The 20,293-nt window shown below is 36.0% G+C and overlaps 2 protein-coding genes across 4 annotated transcripts; one reads left to right on the top strand and one right to left on the bottom strand.

Moving 5' to 3' along the window:
• Positions 1–879: 879 nt before the first annotated feature.
• Positions 880–2,711, bottom strand: LOC103714795 (aquaporin TIP3-1-like). The gene is made up of 3 exons (XM_008802208.3): positions 1,916–2,711; positions 1,561–1,808; positions 880–1,475 (listed from the first exon to the last, which is right to left on the bottom strand). The coding sequence occupies exons 1-3, from the start codon at positions 2,049–2,051 to the stop codon at positions 1,092–1,094; spliced, it is 768 nt and encodes a 255-aa protein (XP_008800430.2). The 5' UTR covers positions 2,052–2,711; the 3' UTR covers positions 880–1,091.
• A 4,216-nt stretch (positions 2,712–6,927) lies between these two features.
• Positions 6,928–20,293, top strand: LOC103714793. 3 transcript variants are annotated; one of them, XM_008802204.4, is made up of 6 exons: positions 6,928–7,221; positions 8,280–8,342; positions 8,443–8,599; positions 18,692–19,328; positions 19,409–19,590; positions 19,939–20,293. In XM_008802204.4, the coding sequence occupies exons 1-6, from the start codon at positions 7,188–7,190 to the stop codon at positions 20,048–20,050; spliced, it is 1,185 nt and encodes a 394-aa protein (XP_008800426.2). In that variant the 5' UTR covers positions 6,928–7,187; the 3' UTR covers positions 20,051–20,293. The 3 variants fall into 3 exon arrangements, with proteins under 3 accessions (XP_008800426.2, XP_008800429.2, XP_026663376.2); XM_008802207.4 differs by lacking the exon at positions 8,280–8,342 and having other exon boundaries at positions 6,929–7,221; XM_026807575.2 differs by lacking the exons at positions 6,928–7,221; positions 8,280–8,342 and adding an exon at positions 16,537–16,664 and having other exon boundaries at positions 8,481–8,599.

Genomic DNA, 20,293 nt, shown 5'->3' with positions numbered 1-20,293 from the left:
TGGTTAATTTCCACAGAAGCACCTCCGCAATGCTGGAAAGTCTCAACAGAGCAAGGATCTCATGATGGTATGGTGGACGAAGGTACTTGATAATTAAATCACCTTCCTATATGGCTTCTATTGAAGAAACACTCAACATATTAGAGATTATCTTAACACGAAAAGGGAGGTGGTCAAAGTCCTTGGACTATTTATTTTCTAATTGTACATTTGCTCGAAGTATTTGGAAAACTCTTAGAATCTAAAGATCAACCAGTGATGGTGTCTTCCTTTTGAATCTTTTGGAGAAGGAAATGAGGTATGTCAGAGCTTCATGGGGCCTGGTGGCAATGGTGATCTATTGGTTGATTTGCAAAGAAATGAAGAAAATTTATTTTCCTGAATAAGGGCTTGAGCTTCTTTAAAGAGCGGATTGTTGTTCATAAAGAGTTTTCGAGGGAGTTCCAGTCTTTGGGTTAGAGAAGCTGGCCCAGGGGTCTCTTGTTTTATGGGTTAAGGCAGCGATATATAAACTCTCCCATCTTATGTAAAGACTCATACAGTGTTTAGTCCCACTGAATAGATCTTAAATACTTATATAAAATTAAAAAATCTAAATAATCAAACTCGACCCATAATCAATATGGATTAAAAAATACTGCAGTACAAATTCATTGAACATAGAATGATCATTGTAATTAAATTTGAATCCTTAAGACGCTATATTTATTAGTCCATAACCTATATGAATTAGAGAATATGCCGGACGAATTTATTGAGGCTGAATATAGATTGATGATGGTGCTTGTAATTAAATTTGAATAGACTTAAATATTTAGAAGAAAGTATGTTTAGTCCTCCTCACCCGATTCATCTTTTGCACCAGCTTAATCTCAGCGGCCAGAACTCTAAAATGGCATTGCTCTTCATCCGATACAGAACACGCTCTCTCACACACAAAAGCGAGTACATTAGTGATGATAACCATGGACATTGGAAGGAGGTTGGCGTTCCCAGAAATACCGTTCTACAAACCACTACACACGATCAAACAACTGAAGCAGAAACAAAACAACGGATCAGACGAACTCGCACACTTCGGATCGGACTATCTAGTAATCTTCAGGAGCTAAGGGCTGGTGAGCATGGGGAGCCTCCGCGGGGATCACAAGGAACTCATAGATAAGCCCTGCAAGTCCGGCACCCACAAAAGGCCCAAGCCAGTACACCCAGTGGCTCCTCCACCGCCAGCCGACGAGCGCCGGACCGAAAGCCCGTGCCGGGTTCATCGAAGCACCATCGAATGGGCCGCCGGCGAGGATGTTTGCTCCGACGATGAAGCCTATGGCAAGCGGTGCAATGGTGCCGAGATGTCCTCTCTTCGGGTCGATCGCCGTGGCGTAGACGGTGTAGACCAGCCCGAACGTCAGCACGATCTCGAGCACTACTGCATGCCACTCTCCAATGCCTGATCCCAGTGAGAACCCCAGCGGCCTCTGCATGGTCCCAAAATACACAAGGTATCATTTTAAGCTCGAGCACCAACTTAGGATTGGAAGCTAGAAGTCCATCATATATTACCATGCCTCCTGTTGTGAGCCTTAGAAGGAGTGAAGCTACGATTGCTCCAAGGAGCTGGGCCACCCAGTAGTAGATGGCACGGATGACGGAGATCCGGCCGCCGACAAGGGCACCGAAGGTGACAGCCGGGTTGATGTGCCCACCGGAGGTATTGAAGGCGATGGAGACTGCAACAAAGAAGGCCAAGGCATGGGCTATGGCAACCATCACAAGGCCGCCAGCGGTGGAGGTGTCCCTGTACAGCTTCTCTGCAACCAAGTATACCTAAAATTAGTAGACATGCATGCATGCATGCAGACACTGTTTAAGGAGTAAAGAGACGGTGCGTGCAGTTTAGTCACAAAATTTGGTGTACCGAGGGAAAGGACGGAGCCTTCGCCGGCGAATACAAAGAGGGCCGTGCCGATGAACTCTGAGAGGGCGGCGCGCATGGTGTCGGGGTGGACGGCATCCTCGGTCCGGCCGAAGGTGAAACGAGGGCGAGCCGGCATGGTTGGATGGAGTATTGGATCCTCTCTTCTTCTACTTGTTCCTCAGCCTGTTCTTCTTCCTCCTTGGGAGTCCTATATCTATATATAGCTTGGTATGAGAACTCTGCAAACAAGAATGGGGGGAGGAGAGGCGAATGGAGGCGGTGGCATGGGGAAGAGAGGAGGTTATAATAAGAAAGGTGGTAGAAAAGTGTGGACACGTGGGAGGAGGGAGGTTGGGAGGAGTGGCACGTAGGGGGAGTGTGTTGAAAGGTGGACAGAACCGCTTGTCTGGAATCTTGTCTTGTTCCATTTCATAGCGATCGGCTCGGGCAAAGAGGGATGATATCTGGAAGCTAGGTGAAGAGATATCTGGAAGCTAGGTGAGGGCATATGATTATGAATTAAATTGGTTCTGGATCTTGGATGCCGTCATGAACCGGACCCGTTGGGTTGGTGGGTTTCCGTTTTGGGTCCATTTGGGTTTGGAACACATGACATGTTTGGGATTTTGGTTGCTATCTAGGTGTGCTAGGCACAGAGGGGGCTGATTGGGTTCAGTAAAAACAACAAAAAAAATATGATAATATATAGTTGCAATAGCATGCAATAGTTTTTTTTAAAAAAATTTAGTTGATGTATAAATAATCTAAAAATTTATGTTGTCAATCAAGGTCAGTGGTATTGATTATCATTTTGACAAGTTCTTTATTGATTTTAGATAGAAAGCATTTGGAACTCAGTATTCTCAAAAATACCATTATATATATATATATATATATATATATATATATATACATATATATACATATATGTATATACATATATATATATATATATATATACATATATATACATATATGTATATACATATATATACATATATATATACATATATGTATATACATATATATATACATATATATATACATATATATATACATATATATATACATATATATATACATATATATATACATATATATATACATATATATACATATTATATACATATATATATATATATATATATATATGTATATAGATATATATATATATATATATATATATATATTCTATTTTAGAAATATGACTTCAGCATGCTTACTATTGATTGGTTTCCTCTCAATAAAAAATAATGTTGCTATATTAAGGCTTGTTTGGCACCATTTTTATACACAAACAAGTGAAATATGACATTGATCGCTATCGAAAATAGTATTTGTACCAAACTTTTGCTATCCTTTACTTTTGGTTCACTTTTTTTTTCTAAAGCAGTAAATTTTTAAGACCAAAAACCCTAAAAATTGATTTTACAATAAATTTAAAGAAATAGAAGGGTTTCATGACACAAGGTGTTCAGTCTAGTTCATTTTTCTTCTTGAATATTTTGAAAGCAACAATGGAGAGCAAGAGCAAAAGAAAACAAGTCGTTAATTTTATAACTTTAATCTATTGTTGTATATACTTCTCAAATTGCATCATAACTCCTCTAAAAGAGAGAAATATGTATATTTTATTGGTATGAAATATAAAATATGCTTCTCCCATCGATGAAACTCTTAGTTGGAGTTATTAAGATGTTTAGCAAGCATATCAAGAAATAACGGTAGTTGTCATCAACTGACAAAATTGAATCTACTTTAAGCCAACTAGAATTAGGTTAAAATAACAAATTCAATGCACCATGAATGAGGATATAAATTCGAATTGCAAATTTATGGAGGTGCATGTATGTAACTTTAATATTTTAAAGATAAATATGCAAATCAAGTAATTTTATGGCATATGAGAGCATATATCTTTTAAATAAACATATAATTGATTACCTATTCTTAAATAAGAAAAGAACTCCCTAAGAGGTTGTTTGGAGCCTTGTAGTTGAAGTTGCATTGCAACTCATGTTGAAGTAAAATTTAAGTTGCAATATTTATCTTACAGAAAAGCTCACTTATTGTAGTTGGAAGAGAGTTTGAAAAAAGGAGAGGTATCTTTGATAGGCATTTTATCGAACATTTTGCAAGTTGACAACACTCGATGTATATTGAGATAAAGGTATTATAGACGAAGAAATCAATATCGAAACCATTGATGGAGAGGGCTTGGGCATGGACTTGATCACCCTTATGGAGGGGGTGGGTAGCCATGCAAGTCTTGAGGAGAGCAGAGAAGGTGAAGGAGAAGGGAAGGTAGTGGCCAAAGACAATGAGGGTGGGCAGTGATAGAAGAGGAGGCGAGGTAGGGGAGAGAAGGAAAGAAAGATTTTTTTTTTTTTATCATGATACAGACTCAAGTGGATGCTCTCAACCGAATGAGCAACTCATCTTATTGTGCAACTTGAGTTCTGGGCATCCAAGAAAGTGGGATGGCTTGTCCCTCCAATTTATGTTGCATGCACTCTACCTATAGGACTCTATATAGCCATTAAGAGTAATAATAATAGTGAAAATCTCCAAAATTATATGAAAATAATAGCATAAAACAATTGTCATTACAAATTAATCCCAATTGATGCTTTGTTAAGCTTACATGCTGGAGGTAAACAAATCTTATAAAAGCTTAAACTATGTGAAAAAAATTAGCTTAAGTTCATATAGAGGTTATTTGGTTATTGATGATCGTTATAGTGCTCCAAAATAAAGTGACATATTGACATTTCTAAAAGAACATAGGGGTCGCAATTTAGTAGTTAACTATTTCTAAAATCGGTTCTACAAGGAAAGTATATAAGAAAATATACCCAAATATGCAAAAACTAATCTAATTATATATTGGGTATATTCTTAATTTATTAATCCACTATATTAAAGATTTCATCGTAGTCCATGTTTTTCATATTATAGTATTTTACTACTTGTGTTCGGATAAATTGAGAAATTTTATAAAATTAAGCAATACATTACAATTGTATGTTTCAATTAGAAAACAAAGGTCCAGCGATAACCCTCCTCAAGGCAACAAAAAATACGTCTATAGGAATTTCAATAGTTTACCTTATTAGCAAGTGATTTTTCTTTATAATCTTATACAAAATGACAGTGCGCTCAACCGATATTGTTGCCCTAATTTCAGCACTCTCTCTCTCTGCACATATATACACCCCCCTCTCTCACACACACATGCCCTCCATAGCATGCATTATTTTCTAATATCAAATAATTTGCTTGGATCAGTGTGGTATAATTTGCTTTGCTAATATGCTCAACAAAATTTAAAACTCTAGATGTTTTGTTTGTTTTATGTTACTACTTTTCCAGGAGCAAAGTTTATTTTTCTAATCCAAAGAGCAACCATTTGTCAGTTTATATTTAATTTAATTTATCCTAATCCTACTAGAATCTATACAATACCATTACTTTTCTTTTTCTGAGTAGTCTTACCTTATAATCCTTGCAATCAAATGTAGCTCCATAGTAGTGGAATCTTTCCTGCATGCATTTTTCTATTTATTTTCGTAGCCTTGTTTATATTTCATAATTCTATGGGAATTTTCAAAGAGTATACATTTATATCCTTTAGCAGTTAGAGTTGTTATTAAAGCGCAAAATTATACAATATCATCAGCCTATTCTTCCACTCAAGTTTTTTCATGAAGTAAACTATGGTGAGTTTCTTTAATAGCTCTCGTATAACAGAAGAAAAAAAAACTATAAAAATTAGGTTGGTTAAAAAGTCACCACCCCAGACATCTTGTCTAATGTTATACAATATAAAAGACTACAAATGATGGATTAATATTAATTAAGGTAGGTGAAAAACTATTTAGTGCATGTACACCCATCCAAAAAAAGAATATCTTATGCGATTGCTTTAGGCTCTTCTTCTAAATTCCATTTCTAGCTAGCCAAAAGTATGCCGTAAAATAGACAAAAATACTCAAGAAAATAAAACTTAAAAATCAAATAGAAAGAGAGGGAAGGGGGTGGTGATGGAGATGTATCTTAATAATACCACTTCTTTAACCGTCACTCTTGAGTATTAGATTTTCACATTAAAAAAAACTTCAACTAAGGATACTTGCGGTTCTTATTACTTGCCTGGAAAGGCTAGATACTTGAAGAGAGTTAAGAGAAGCATTAATTGAGATGGAAGGGCTAGCCATGAAGAAAGTGGGGTGGAGAGAGGTGAAAGAAAGTTAAAGAATTCAGGATTTATTAGAATGGTAGAATATTTTCTAGTCAAGCAATATTTTTATATTTTGAGCTATATATGAGGTTTTTTTATGAAGGAGAAGTAGGTTACGAATGGTTATATTTAGAGTTTGTTAATATATTTAAAGATATAATGGCTAGGTTTCGGATGGTTTGAAAATTCACTAGGATTGTTATGATATGACAACAATAAAATAATGGGTATAATTACTTATAAAATAGGTATTTTATGATTATAAAAATTATGCTAGCCGATGATAGAGATGTGGTATAGGATGTCTAGCCAATTAGTTGAAGCAAGAGGGAGGTCATGTTTTAAGAAAGCTCAGGGGCGTCTATGCAATTTGACTTTTTCTCTTCCGAAAAAAATCCAACCACAGTTATTCAAATTATCCTATTTCTTCCTCCTTTTTTTTTTTTTCTAAAACAGCTACTCATTTCATATAACTCTAACGTGAGTACAACCTGCTAAATCCCTGCTAAAACGGCTACTCATTTCTTCCTCTTCAATGCTTCACCAGTTTTTGTTAGACAAATACATCCTATGGATACATGAAGTATAGTTTGTATGTATACATATAGTTGGTTATGCTGCGACAATGCCCTAATGTCCAGCTTAAATTATTCCCATACCAGGGATGATTGGAGCCACTTTTGGGCCTGGCCCAGAAGGCGCAGCTTAATTTAATTTTTGGTTGGTAGGTGGCCAAGAATTGAAGCCCATCATTACACACACGGAGCTGTGTGCGCCCTGCGGTTGCGGTCCGAACCCCGAATACGTCGCCTCCCCCGGAAGGAAACCTAAAACCCCTCCTCCCTCGCTGTTCGTCAAACCTAAAGCCTCGGACGCCCTCCTCTTGCATTCTTCGTCCTTAATCGAACAACTGGAGAGAGAATCGAAGCGATTCCACCCTCTTCTCCCTCTCGTTGCCTCTTTCTCCATCTCTCTTTCGGTTTTGAACGCCATTCGAATCGCCCTGGAGCTTATGATCCCCATCCAGCCCTGATGCCAGCCGCCGTGAGAGGAGTTCCCCGAAGGGGTAACCTTTCCTTCTCCATTTTCCTTTTCTTCTCTCTATGTCCATGCTTGAAGTGGTAATGGTATAGTTTTTGTTGACAAAAACTTCGGCAAATGAAGATCCTATTGGGAGTTTGAAAGGCCCTCTGTGATCCCCCAAAGAGTTAGATGTTCTGTTTTATTGCTGAAAAATTGGCATCGAAATGAAGTTTTAAAGGTATCTCTTGACTCTCCTAAACAGTCGCAAAATGGGCTTTGTAACCTAGGTTCTATAACAAAACTGAAACCTATCAAACATGGAAGTAATTCTGGAAGTTGTCCTGCTGATGTACGGTTGGACATGTGGGGAATCTTTTATGATGCTCTTCTGCCCTGCAAATTTATTTTTATCGGATAGATGAAGAGTGTCTGCAAATTTAGTCTCTGCTCTTTATAATGCTTTAGTGATAAAATGAGCTTTAATTATGGGAGATAGGAGGAAGGAGTCTTGCGATAGTTAATGGCAAAATATGGCTATTCGGTTTTTCCAAAAAAATGATCGAATAAGATTTACTCTCAGGATAATAAGATAGAAGATAAGATGTATGGATTTTAAAGGACATACTTCTTATTCTCTCTCTTTTTTTATACATCCTTTTATCAGTCTTCGGTTTGGCTTTTTTTTTTTTGGCTTCCTTATTTTGTTCTTTTTATTTGTAGTGTTATATACTGAAGATTTTTCCCTTCATATGCATTGTTGCATCCACCCAGTCATCATTTCTTTATCAGTTCTGTCCTTTTTTTGCTTCGTGAAACGATTTTGTTCTAATCATATGTATCTTTCATTATAAATTGAAGTTTTTTGACTTTTCCCATGAGCTTGGATTAAATGCATAATATTCCTGTTATTGCAGCTACTTCATCTCACTACTGAATTGATAGGTTACCTAAGTTCCATCTTTTGTTTCTCCATATGAATCTTTCGGCTCCTTTCAGATCAATTAATATTGAGGCTTAGTCTCTATGTTGTACATTTTTCACAATTAACTTAAGGGACAATAACTATAACTGTCTTGAATAAGCATCACTTTTGACATGCAGATGTCCCACCCCACCAAATTTTCCACTCTAGACTTATACAGTGTTTGCAGAGTGAAACAAAAAGTATTATTCTTTGAACAGAGGAGTTTGCTACTTAATTATGTACAACTTACTTGCTTTGTTATTGAGCAAAAATAATGTTTTTTTTCTGTATATTTGACAGCATTTATTGGGACATATAGTGCATTTCTCAAGTCAAATGTCAAAGGGCGATGGAAATCATTTGCTGCTTCAGTTCCCTCTGGTTCATATAAACCACAAAAAGGCCAGAAAAAATCAAAGGAAGAAAGACGTGCTATGGTAGAGGCCTTTGTTGACAAGTAAGATCACATTCTTCGTTGCCAGTTATTTCCACTACTTTGATACATCTTGAAAGCTCTCGTAAACAGCAAGTTAAAAAGTTTAATTTTGTGTCTAGAAATGAGATTTAGGTATCCATTGCAGCAGACAAAATGCCTAACATTTAATGGATTTAATCATTTTCCCTCAAGAACAGAAGCAGCTTAGATATGAATTAAATTGCAACAGTTCATTATTACAAATATTACTCCATGAATTATTTACACTTGAACTTAAGGAGATCCTTTTTAGAGGCTTTTATGCTGTGTCATTAGGAATATCTGATTCTGCTTTATTTTGATGAGCCTATGCTTGTAGGTGTTGGCAATGCATTCAAGGCTCTTTATACATAGAACTAGTTGTTAAAATTTCTATGTAATTGAGAGCAAATGACATGCATCAATGATATCAATTTAATTTTTTGCAATCTGATGCTGAGTCAGATATGATGAGTTGATCTTGTGTGAAAAGGAAGGTGCCACTTTGAAGAAAAGGGAAAATTATGCTTGTTTTTCAAGTTCAATATATTTAAACTGCTTTGCTATACACCCCATCTCCTTAAAAAAAGTTTCAGTTAGACCCTTCAACTTCCAATTTTAGTCAATGTCACCCTTCCTCTAGTCTACCCTGTAACACCATTAAAGGTGCTTATAGAATGACCAAATTACCCTTCCCCTTATTTTTCCTTCTCTCTCAGAAATTCTAGTCTCTAAAATTTCAACTAAGATCAAATTGCCCACTGCCTCCTTCATTGTCACTGTTGCTCCACCTTAACCAAGTATATAGGTGCCCTTTGATCGAGCTCCAAGGCATCAAGCTTAGCGCAAGCACAGAGCAAGCTAAGCATAGAAAAGCCATTCGGCTTGAAGTGTCCCCCAAACTCATCTCTTTGGAGAGCATGAGCACTTCATTAGGCCTTCCATTGATAGCGAACTCATTAATGGTAGAATTCTAGGTGATGAGGTTTCATCCATTCCCTCGAACACCTTGTAGACGCTCTTGAAAAGGTCGTGAGGCCATTCTTGAAAGAGAGGAAGTGGGCCTTCTCGCTTGCTTGGAGAGCCATGAGCTTGGTGCAATCCTTGAGGAATGACGACAAGAATGAAGCATCTGGCAATAGATGAGGAGGGCGAGGCCGGGGCGATCACTCTTGGCATAGGTGTGGACCATGGTGTTGTAGGTGAAGATGCCTGGAAGGTGGATGTGGGAGAAGATGGCTACGACTGAGGGGATGGGGAAGGAAAAGAGGGAGACAAGGGTGAAGACGAGGTGTTTGTTGAGGATTGGATCGAAGAGAGGGATGCCGATGCTTGGTACCTCTCCAATATTAGTGTCCTATTACTCACCACTCCCCACATGCTCACCTTGTAAGCCTATACTGCCACCGTCCTCTAGTGGTTTTGCCTCGTCCCACTCTAGCTTGTCTCCTCTCAATGTCAACTGCTCAAGATCGTTGCCCTCAGTGACATCTTCTGCTTCTTTGTCATCTACGACAATACTTTGCTTCAGCATTTGCTAATCTTTTTTAATCAGGCCATCGGGGCCACTACGCCCTTCTTTGTTGCCGTGTTCGCCCTACTAATTACCTCCTATTGCAAGTCCAGCAATTACGAGTCCCTCTTCCACCTCTTCCGCTTCCTTATCTATGTTGGCTCCATCACCAGTGGCACCCTCGAGTCCGTCGCCCATGGTATCCTCCTTACCTCTGATGCCAGGCACCTCAACTCTTACCCATTAAAGCCTTTTTTTTGGAATAGTATTTGCTCGTGGAATTGTTCTACTTTTTTTTCTTCTCGTCTTTTCTTTTTCAGTGGGGAGCTTATCCACCAATAGTTCTATTTCTCTTCACTATTGTGCCGCTGGAAGTTAAATGTACATGTATACATACAACCTTTTCTTTTTATTACCTAAGCCACCAGTAAGAGATGTTGCCCAGCTATGCAGCCCAAGAGGGGGAGGAGTGAATTAGATTTTTCGAAAACTTTTATGAAATGTAGCGGAATTAAAACTTGATAGAAGAATATAGATTTTAGCAGTAAGATAATAAGTAAATAAGCTGAAGATAAAAGCAAACAGATTAAGCAATGCAAACACAAGAGATTTATAGTAGCTCGATGTCAACCCTGCATCTATGTCCACTCTCCAAGACTGCCTTCTTGAAAATTTCACTATAATCTATAATCTAGATTACAACACAGTTGTTTTTCAGGTTTACAATTAAACCCAGTTGATTTTTTCAGGCAATCAACCAAAACCTTCAACCGATTGTTTTATTCGGGCTCACAACCAATCCAATTGATTCTCTCAAAAAATCGCCAAAACTTTCACATTCACAATCCAATTTTAGGTTTGGATGGACCTTTCCCCCAAGTTTCAGTCCCTGAAAGAATTTAAGCACAATAAAGTACAGCTCTTAAACAATGAATACAAAACAATAAATGGAGCTTGACTCTGTTGGATTGCTTTGATTGCTCTTAAAGGCACTTCACCAACTCGCAAATGTTGAAGATGTGATCTTGCAGCTCGCAATGAAAGCACTTGAATGATATTTTCTTTGAAGCTCTTTCTTTCTGCTTTCTTTTTCTTGCTCTAGTGGATTTGTTTTTGTAATACTTGAACTCTTGTTTTTCTTTGGTGTTCCCATATATTTATACTCTTTGGAGATGGTTAAATATTAAAATTGCTACTATTTGTTAAATACAATATGTGGCCTATATAATTTGTGCATCAAGGTTTGGCCTATATAATTGACTGCTTGCATCAAGGTTTGACGTATCGACGCATAACACATTGTACTGGTACCAAACTAAGACTTGGTATAGAAGATGTATCGGGTCCTGGTATACCGAATTGGATCTTTTACCAGGCATACCGACACTGTACCAATATGGTATCAGTATAGGGTTTGGTATTGAGATTGCGAACCTTGGCCTGCGCATCATAACTACCTTTTAAAACACTGACTAGTGCAGAAAAAGAGCAAACAAAATAGAAGATTCTCTTCCATTTTTGTAAAATTGGTGCATAGAAGTCTCGTAATCTATGGTACTTGCTTTTGTACCTACACTCACAATTGGTGATTATGGGTCAATTTAGGTCATCTTAGCCATTTAAGTTGTAATGGATTGTTAGGAATGATTTGGACAAGAGGTGTATGGAAGTTAGGAAACATTTAGCAAAAGCTTATAACTGACTTGAACATATTAAGTGGCTATTTTCTGATGATATATATGATGTATCTGTTTAGTTAATGGCAAAACAATAAATTTTGGAAAATTGATCTAAGCTTGGCCTATTGGAATCACGGCATTGATTTTCCAGAGTTGGGCATAGGCAAGAGATGGTACAAAGTGGATGTTGCATTGTTGTTGATTGAGGTCTCTGGCTAAGACATAAACTTTACCAAGGCATGTCCTTATCTTTTGTATGTTTATGATGTATAACTTGTATTTTTAGGTTAGAGTTGCAGCTTTACCTTGTCCAATCAAAAGATTCTGAATCATAAATACAAAATAGACTTCTAATTTTCAGTTGGTGTACATGCATCTCTGCTTATTGGGGCTGAAAATGGATAGGACACAGAACATATATTAGTCCATCCATATTTTTATCCATTCTTTTTTTGGCAGATATGTATATGACTATGGAAGTATGTATACAATATATTTTTCCACTCTGTTTTATTAACTCAAAGTAAGTATACAAGCCCAGCAGTTTTTTCTATTATCAAACAAATGATCGTATATAAAACAACAAAATAACTGCATCCACTTGATCCCATGACTTTTCTTTTACTATTATTTTTTTCCAGGAAGGAGAGGTCCACAGGTTTATAGGCTACAAAACAAGGGTTAGCCCTCTCCTAAAAATCCCTTATCCCCCAAATCAAAACCTAATTAACTTGCGATTTGAACCCAGGTCTCTTGGATAGAGGCTTTACCAACTTGGTTAGCTTGAACCTTCAATCACATGGCTCAGTTAGTGGATCGTAATAATTCTGCTAAATTATACAGTTTGGGTAATGGTTGACCGGTAAGGATGCAGAGCAGCAGATTGAAAACATGTTGATGTTGTGATTTATTTCCCATTGGAGTTTACGGGAGCTATATGAGACTAAACATGATGGAAAATGGATTTGGATATTTGAATACAAATAGGAAATTTATGGTGTCTATATACACATCTGTTTTTTCTTAATACAGATATGGATATATGTTTCTTGAACCTCATCTCCATTGCATCAACAATATATGCATATTAAGAATCAACCGTTTAAGTTTATATTCTTGTTTATAGATTTTCCTTTTTCTGGACTACCTAGATCTTAATTACAATTACATTGTTGGTGGTCTAGACTGATGGAGGCAAACTTTGACCAAGTTCATTTTGGACAAGAGAACATAAGGCTTCATGTTACTCAGCAAAAATCTAAACCAAATATGATTTTGGTATTATGAATCGACAACAAGGAAATAGTCAACCAAATTATGTTTTGATAAAGGGAACTTAGGGCTTAGAAGGACTTTGGACAAACAACAATCAAATTTCATTTCAAAAAAGAAAACTAAGGCTAAGGATGACAATGAACCAATCTTAACAAGATTTGAATATTTGAATCAAATCCAGGCTTTAGATTCACCAAAGGTAAACCTTAATAAAGGTTAGTTTCCGTAACACGAATTAAAGGTATTAAGTGTTCCTGGACATGAACTAAAGGCTAGATTGATCATAGGAAAACCTCATCTAAATTAGATTTTAAACTATCGGCTAACTAGGGATCAATGAGATACTCTGCCCTTTGCTTTTTGAAGCTCAAATTTGACATAAACCTGAAAGTAGAACTTTAATGATAATTCTCACAAACATGAGAAATTAAGTAGCAATGTTGCCATAAACTAGTCTTAGCAACTAGTTGATTGGTCTAGTACAGTTTTTCTGGGACTAGTTCCTTAATGGAGAAATTTGAAGTGGCAAGAAAAAGAAACGAAAAATGAGATATAGATGCAAGAACATGAAAAAGAGGAAACAAATTGCCAAGTGATCTTTTAATTCAACTTTTTTTAATTCATGTCAAACAACGAAAGCTATTTTTACGCCAAAATAGTGTTAAATGAAGGTAAGATTTGAAAACTTGGTTTTAGTTGTTGATTCTATCATGCTTATAGAGTTTCTGTTTCAACAATTTCGCCAATTCCTCTCGAAGTTTTAGAGTGTTGATGACAAGAATCGGGAAAAATTCAAAAATGTTGAAAAGAAAGAAAGGCAAAAGAAGTCATGAGAAGTTATTACTAAAAATTTGGAGTATTTTGTTTTTTGAAGGAGTAAAAGACCCACCAAGGCAAATTACCTAGGTCTAAATACTTGAGATGCGTCATCCAAGATTGAAACCCCCTCCCCTAGAGGGAGAAGAAGTGTCGCCATTGAGGGATCACCCAATTTACAAAGAGAATCTTGTGATTGTGATATGTAGGTTCTTTGTGTACTTTTGACGGCTCTAAGTTGAAGTTTTGAAGTTTATAATGCATATTGCAGCAATTCATAAATTTTTCCGTAAATTTTTACCATGAACATGTAATATATATATATATATATATATATATATATATATATATATAATCCTCCTACATCTATATATAAACGCTGGTTCATCAAGAATACGCAAGAAAAGCACTTCGAATTGTTGATTCATCGCCAGAGATGGCTTAGAACCAATAGTTCATTATCTAATGGATCTTTCCGTTCTAATACTCTATCCGAGAGTTATCAGTATTTATCAAATCTGTTTATATATATATATATTATTTGCTTCTTGACCTTTAGCAATTCCTAAGCATTTTAGTGCCTAGCGTATTCAAATATTTCATGACTTTTACTTAGAATTCTCAACATATTTAATGTGTGCTTTCTTTTTAATATTTTGAAGGTAACAACTATTTAACTTAATACATGTAGTTATTTAATATTATATGTGATTTGAATACTTGTAGTTATTAATATTGTATGTGACTTATATCTAGAAAAATAATGTTACTATGATCGATAGTGTCTTCCATTTAGTATGCATCAGACTTTGCTTTTTATAAATATTGTGTTAAAGGCCTTTTTGGAGGCCTTGACCCATTAGAGGTAAGGCTTGTCATCTATACCCTCTTTTAACGTGACAATTAAGAGAAAATTTACTGAATATTGACACTTTATAACCTATGTATTTAGAGATGAAGAAATATGACCAAATTATGATAGTAAACACAAAAACAAAATTTTAGAAAAGACATCCATGTCTATATTCATTAGTTTTGGCTTGGAGCCATGGATAGTGGACCAGAACTAGTCGTTTTCAGCCAAAACTGATTGAAACCAAAACTAATGATTAGTTTTAGTTTGGATTTCGATGCTAGCAACCCCATATAGTTGTTGACAACAGCACAAAGAATGAGTAACTTGAAAATATACTCTTCTAAGGAGTGACTTTCAGAATGGAAGATGATGGTTCTTTAATCAGCCTGGACTTAAAATGTCTCTGGACAACTCTTTGCTAAAATTTATCCTGACCTGATGTACAAAAATTAGAATTTGCAAGAAAAGATTTAAAACATCTCGCAATAATATACTGAGTTGCCTTTAATCAAAATTATTGGGGGCTGACTTACAAAGCTGAGCCCCAAAATAGCTACTTGATGAGTTTGAGTCAATCCACCCTAACCAGGTTATTCGTGGTTAGATGATCAACATTTTTTTTTAGCATTCTGGGTTAGGTTCAACTTGAGAATCATCTACTTCAAAAAGCATAGCTCCATTCTAGGTGACAACCTTGTACAGTTTTGCCCCAACCTTGCCCTGTTGTGGAGCTTTTATGAGAGGTATTTTTTAGTTACATCTACACATTTTGGAAAATTCTGCTTTCCGATTATATATTTACTTTTGCAGTAATCAAGACTCTGATGTATGGGTCAAATCTGTATTAGTTTGTACCTAACCAATTTGACCTGTCTTAGACCGTTGGGCAGAGAAAGAAACCTAAAACACCCTTGCATGCTTGAATCTTTTTCCTCTCCTCCTCTTTCTCATAGCACCTCCTTCCTTCCCCTTTGGCCTTTTTGTCCCTTTGGCAAAACTACTCACTTTATCTTTCCTCCTTTTGTCTCTCTTCCTCCTCTTCCCTATGAATCACCCTCCTTTCTCTCCCTCATCTTTCAATAAAGTTTAGAAAAGAGGACTAATATATTAGATAAGTCTCATCTAACATTTGCAAGATTTTGGCTTAGATTGTGCAGATTCAAGCTTAACACTTGCGAACCCTCTATGCTGGAGTAAGTTGGTGGACTAGATCTATTTTGTACAGTTCTTCTGAAATAGGTTACCCTTCTCTTGAGTTTCTTGAAAGTCAACTTGCAATCGCTTTTGTTCAAAAGTTGCAAAAAAAAAGTTATATTTAATCATAAGAATGCTTATTGAGGGCTAGCCAAATCCTGGATAAAAGATAATTCATTTCTATCCCATACTTAAAACTGTGAAAAAAGTATATGTGGAAAATTATGTTTTTTCTGTCTTTTTCTTGTTATTCTATGATTTTTGATTAATTGCAAAATTAAATGATACTGGTGCATGATTGACGGTGCTCGGAATTTTTGACCTACTGTTGGAATTGCTAATTAACATAGATGAGGAATGCTACAATGCTAGTCAAAATTCAAAATACCTTCTTTCAATTCAAAATATGATAAGTAACCAAGAGCCAACAAAAATTACTAACTAAATATGAAGATGTAGCCATGATTTCGCATGAACCTGCAAAGCCAGACGGCGCATAAATTTATAGATTGATGGCTCATTTTTTGTTTAGTTTTGCCTCAATATGGCTGAAATCACCAACTTTGGTCCGAACATGGATTCATTTTACCAAAACTGATGAATGTAGGAATATGGCTTAAACCACCAAGTTTGGTCCAAAACTGAGTTTGTTTTGACAAAACCGATGAATTTGACCAAATCTGAGAATAGGTGTTGGATTTGGCTCAGTTTTACCAAAAGGCGCCAGTGTCATCTGTAAGTTAAATCCTTATTCCCACTTTCAATTTTTTATTTTTTATAAAGGCTACATATATTTCTTAGTATAAACATAAATGATTAAAGATTTTGATAAATAGCTTGTTCAGGTTTACATCTCTGCCAATGTTAATGACTTACATTACCCATATTCATATACAATTATGCCCCCACCTAAGTTCTTGTTTGCTCCAATGATTTAATTGAACATAGAACAAATGGAGAACTAGCATCCTTAGTCCAACTCTGTCTATAACGGGTAAGAATTTGCCACAGCATGAATTGGCTGCTTGGCCATGCTGATCTTTAAACCAGGTTTGATGCAGTTGTGATACTTTTACCTTCATGCAGTTGTCCTCATACTGCCACCTATCTTTTTGATTAAAATATCATTTTAAATACTATATTCTGTGAAAGCTAATCTTAGTGAAAAGAAAACAAAAAAAAGAGAAGAAAACAAAACATAAATTGTGGTCTTTTTTGAATATCAGTATGATGCATGCCTGAAAATCCATCACTTGTATTTGCATTACTTTAGACAAACATTTGATTAGATTCTTGCTTCCAGAAAGCAACACTTCTGCATTTAAATCCATTTTTGCATCGAACTCAGTTCATTGCTGCAATTAAATCAATTGCCTTTAAAGGTGGATCTTAAACTATAAACTTTGTTTCTTCCTTCTCTTTTCTTTAATAAACATATATGAGACCTTGCAATTACCAAAGAGTTCGGTCATAATCAGTATCACTACTACCTTTGTTTATCATTATCATAATCATCTAGCCTTTTCCCAACAATTTGAAATCGGCTTTATGGATGATCCATTTCATAGTTTTTGTCATATTTTTGATACTGGCTGTCAACCTAACATCAACCGTCGACCTTTCTTATATGGGCTTGGGATGACAACAACATCATTAGCAATGAATATTTTATATTTAGAGGCACACAAAATGATTAGTTTTTTAAAGCAATTTCATATTTACTTTCTTCATATTTACTATTCTCATATCATATGCGATAACTTTATTACTTTTAACATCATTTCATCTGTTTAACATTGAATTATCAAAAGGGTTACAATTTGAGATTTTAATCTTGATTTATGAATCTAGAATGAGTTGAAGGAATATGAGTTGAAATCTGCTGGTGAATTGGGGGTTATCCCAATTCACAGTTTCACAACCCTATGCTTAGTTCTAGGTTCAGAGTCTTGGATGGTGCATCCCAGGTATTTGAACCTGGGTAATTTGAGTACAGGTGGGTCCCTCCCTTACTCTCAAAAAAATGAATTGAAATCTGTAGGATGTGTAACATCTAAAATTGCTAGGGTTCATTTTAATGCTTGGGAGCCTACGAGGACTATGCTGCTTTTTCACAGCTTACCATCTTTATTAATAGAAAATACATTAATTTCGTAGATATGGAAGCTTGAAAAACTAGTTTGTTATTTTAACGTTGCAATACAAACAGTCATATGTCCACTCTACTATTGCTACCGCTAGAAGGGACTTTGCTCCACTCTACTATTGCTACCGCTAGAAGGGATTAGAGGGTAGGGAAAGTGATCAGAGAAGTTGGTAGAACTTGCAAAGACTTGCTTAGCTATTTTTATGATTTTTATTTTTAATTTACAAAATAAAATAGTTTATTTGGAAATAGTATGTTAGTGTTCTCCAACTCAAGATATTATTTAATTTATTTTTTAAAATTTCAACAACAATAGAAGCATATGATGTTTGTTCCTCGGGATTCGTTCTTCAAAAAACTTGAATCCCAAAACTAGCACGGCATTGGGAATTTTGAAAAGATCAGATACATTCTCTAGTAGCTGATCAGGATTCCAGTACTTTCATATATTTTTCTCTGAACTCAGTCCATTTTCTGATGACATTAAGTACATTGCGGAAGCCTGTAGTTTCTTTTTCTGTTGCAAAACCTGCATAACAATTGTCTCAAAATTGCTGGATGAGTTGTTATGATCATGAAACTTATGTTGGATATATGGTGCCTTGTTTTGGTGCAGGTACAAATCCTCAAATGCAGGAAAGTTCCCCACTGCTTCTCATATCCGCCAAGAGATTGGTGGGTCATATTATGTTGTAAGAGAGATCATTCAGGAATTGAGATACAACCATAAAATGTCCCTTTCAAACAAGATTGAGGAAGTTCAATTGGGAAAAGCAGAAAAGGTCATTGACCCAAGTTCTGTTGCAAAGGGACGGTTCTTGTCCAATGAAGAAAAAATCTCAACCTCTAGTACACCACCAAAGGTAAAATCCAGTATGAAAAGCATTGACCAAATTGCGGTAGATGAATGCCCACTCCTGAAAAATGATGAAGCAAACATGCATTTGGAAGCAAGTATAGATAAAGCCATTGAGAAGCCTTCCGTTGAAGAACCTGTAAGCCCTGTAGTGATGGTAGTTGATCCTTCCAATGAGAAGGTTATTGATGTTTCTAGACTTCCTAGAGTCAGCAGTGCTTGGATAGATAAAGAAGTACGGAGGAAAGATATCCCTTTCAGAGTTTCTAAGGAGAGATTGCAAGATAGTGCTCAGGTTTCCAACAGGGATCAAAAGTCCAATGCTTCCACTAGCAGCATTGCTAGTGAACAACAAGTTGTCAGATCTTCAAGACCCTCTGACAAAAAAGTTCATTCTGTGAGTATCATGATGTCATAGATATTTTGTTTACCAATAAATATGTACAGTCATTGCTGATAATTATGCAATTTATGCAGCATAAATCTTCAGTGTCTTTAAAGTTGGAAACTGAAATAGACGTCTCACGGTCTGCTTCAGGACAAATAGAAGGCAGTAGTACAGATATAAGCACTACTAAATTTTCTCAGGACATGGACAGCTTAAAGGGAGTTGAGCAGATGGGAAATCATGAAGCTCCTAAAACAGAGGAACGGCATCGGTAAGCCTGTTATAAATTTACCCTTATTGAAATTATGTATACTTGTCTCTCAGACTCAGGTTCACTTGCTATTCATTACTTATTCCATGCTTTTCCTGGATTTGTTTCTTCTATTGCATTGCTGTATTTTTACTAACCTGGATGTCACTTTGGGTTGCTCTAAACACAAGTTATGGTAGTAGCATTTGCTTCAAATTTCTATAAATACATGGCTATATAGTATAGACTTATCTAAATGAAATGTAGAATAGTAATTTATTTTTTATTTTATTTTCCAGTCTTTAAATTATTTCTCCATGTTTATACAATGAGATGTTTAACACATCTTTGCTGATTTTCTTTGTTTAGTGAACAGCCAAGAAGTTCAGCACATGGAGAAACATCTCCAAAGACAGCAAACTTTTGGGAGAATCTGAAATCTTTAACAGAAGGGTTTATTAACTTTTGGAAGAAAATGTAAATCTCATCCATGGTACCCTTGATGAATGGTCTATTAGGGTTTCCATGAGATGAAATGTGCCTTTCTCACTGCTAAATGCTTTTCTTGCTTAATAGCATGGTGCTGTTGTGAAGGGTATGTGCCATTTCTTTTCTGAATGTTTTACTATGAAAATGAAGTGCCACCAATTGCTGTCTTGTTGTTACTGAATCATGAATTAATTGTACTTCTTTCTTTAAGATCTTTCATTGACTCGTTTTTCCA

The sequence above is a fragment of the Phoenix dactylifera genome, unplaced genomic scaffold (genome assembly GCF_009389715.1).
Source record: "Phoenix dactylifera cultivar Barhee BC4 unplaced genomic scaffold, palm_55x_up_171113_PBpolish2nd_filt_p 000144F, whole genome shotgun sequence".
Lineage (NCBI taxonomy): Eukaryota > Viridiplantae > Streptophyta > Magnoliopsida > Arecales > Arecaceae > Phoenix > Phoenix dactylifera.
The sequence above is the reverse complement of the archived record's forward strand: the minus strand, read 5'-3'. Positions and strand labels throughout refer to the sequence as shown.

Bases quoted from the DNA above. Each gene is read 5' to 3' on its own strand.
- LOC103714795 (XM_008802208.3), bottom strand. From the start codon at position 2,051: ATGCCGGCTCGCCCTCGTTTCACCTTCGGCCGGACCGAGGATGCCGTC. The intron at 1,809-1,915 runs GTACACCAAATT...ACTTGGTTGCAG, and splicing joins AGGCTCCGTCCTTTCCCTCG to AGAAGCTGTACAGGGACACC. The intron at 1,476-1,560 runs GTAATATATGAT...GGGACCATGCAG, and splicing joins GGCTCACAACAGGAGGCATG to AGGCCGCTGGGGTTCTCACT.
- LOC103714793 (XM_008802204.4), top strand. From the start codon at position 7,188: ATGCCAGCCGCCGTGAGAGGAGTTCCCCGAAGGG. The intron at 7,222-8,279 runs GTAACCTTTCCT...TTTGACATGCAG, and splicing joins GAGAGGAGTTCCCCGAAGGG to ATGTCCCACCCCACCAAATT. The intron at 8,600-18,691 runs GTAAGATCACAT...GTTTTGGTGCAG, and splicing joins GTAGAGGCCTTTGTTGACAA to GTACAAATCCTCAAATGCAG.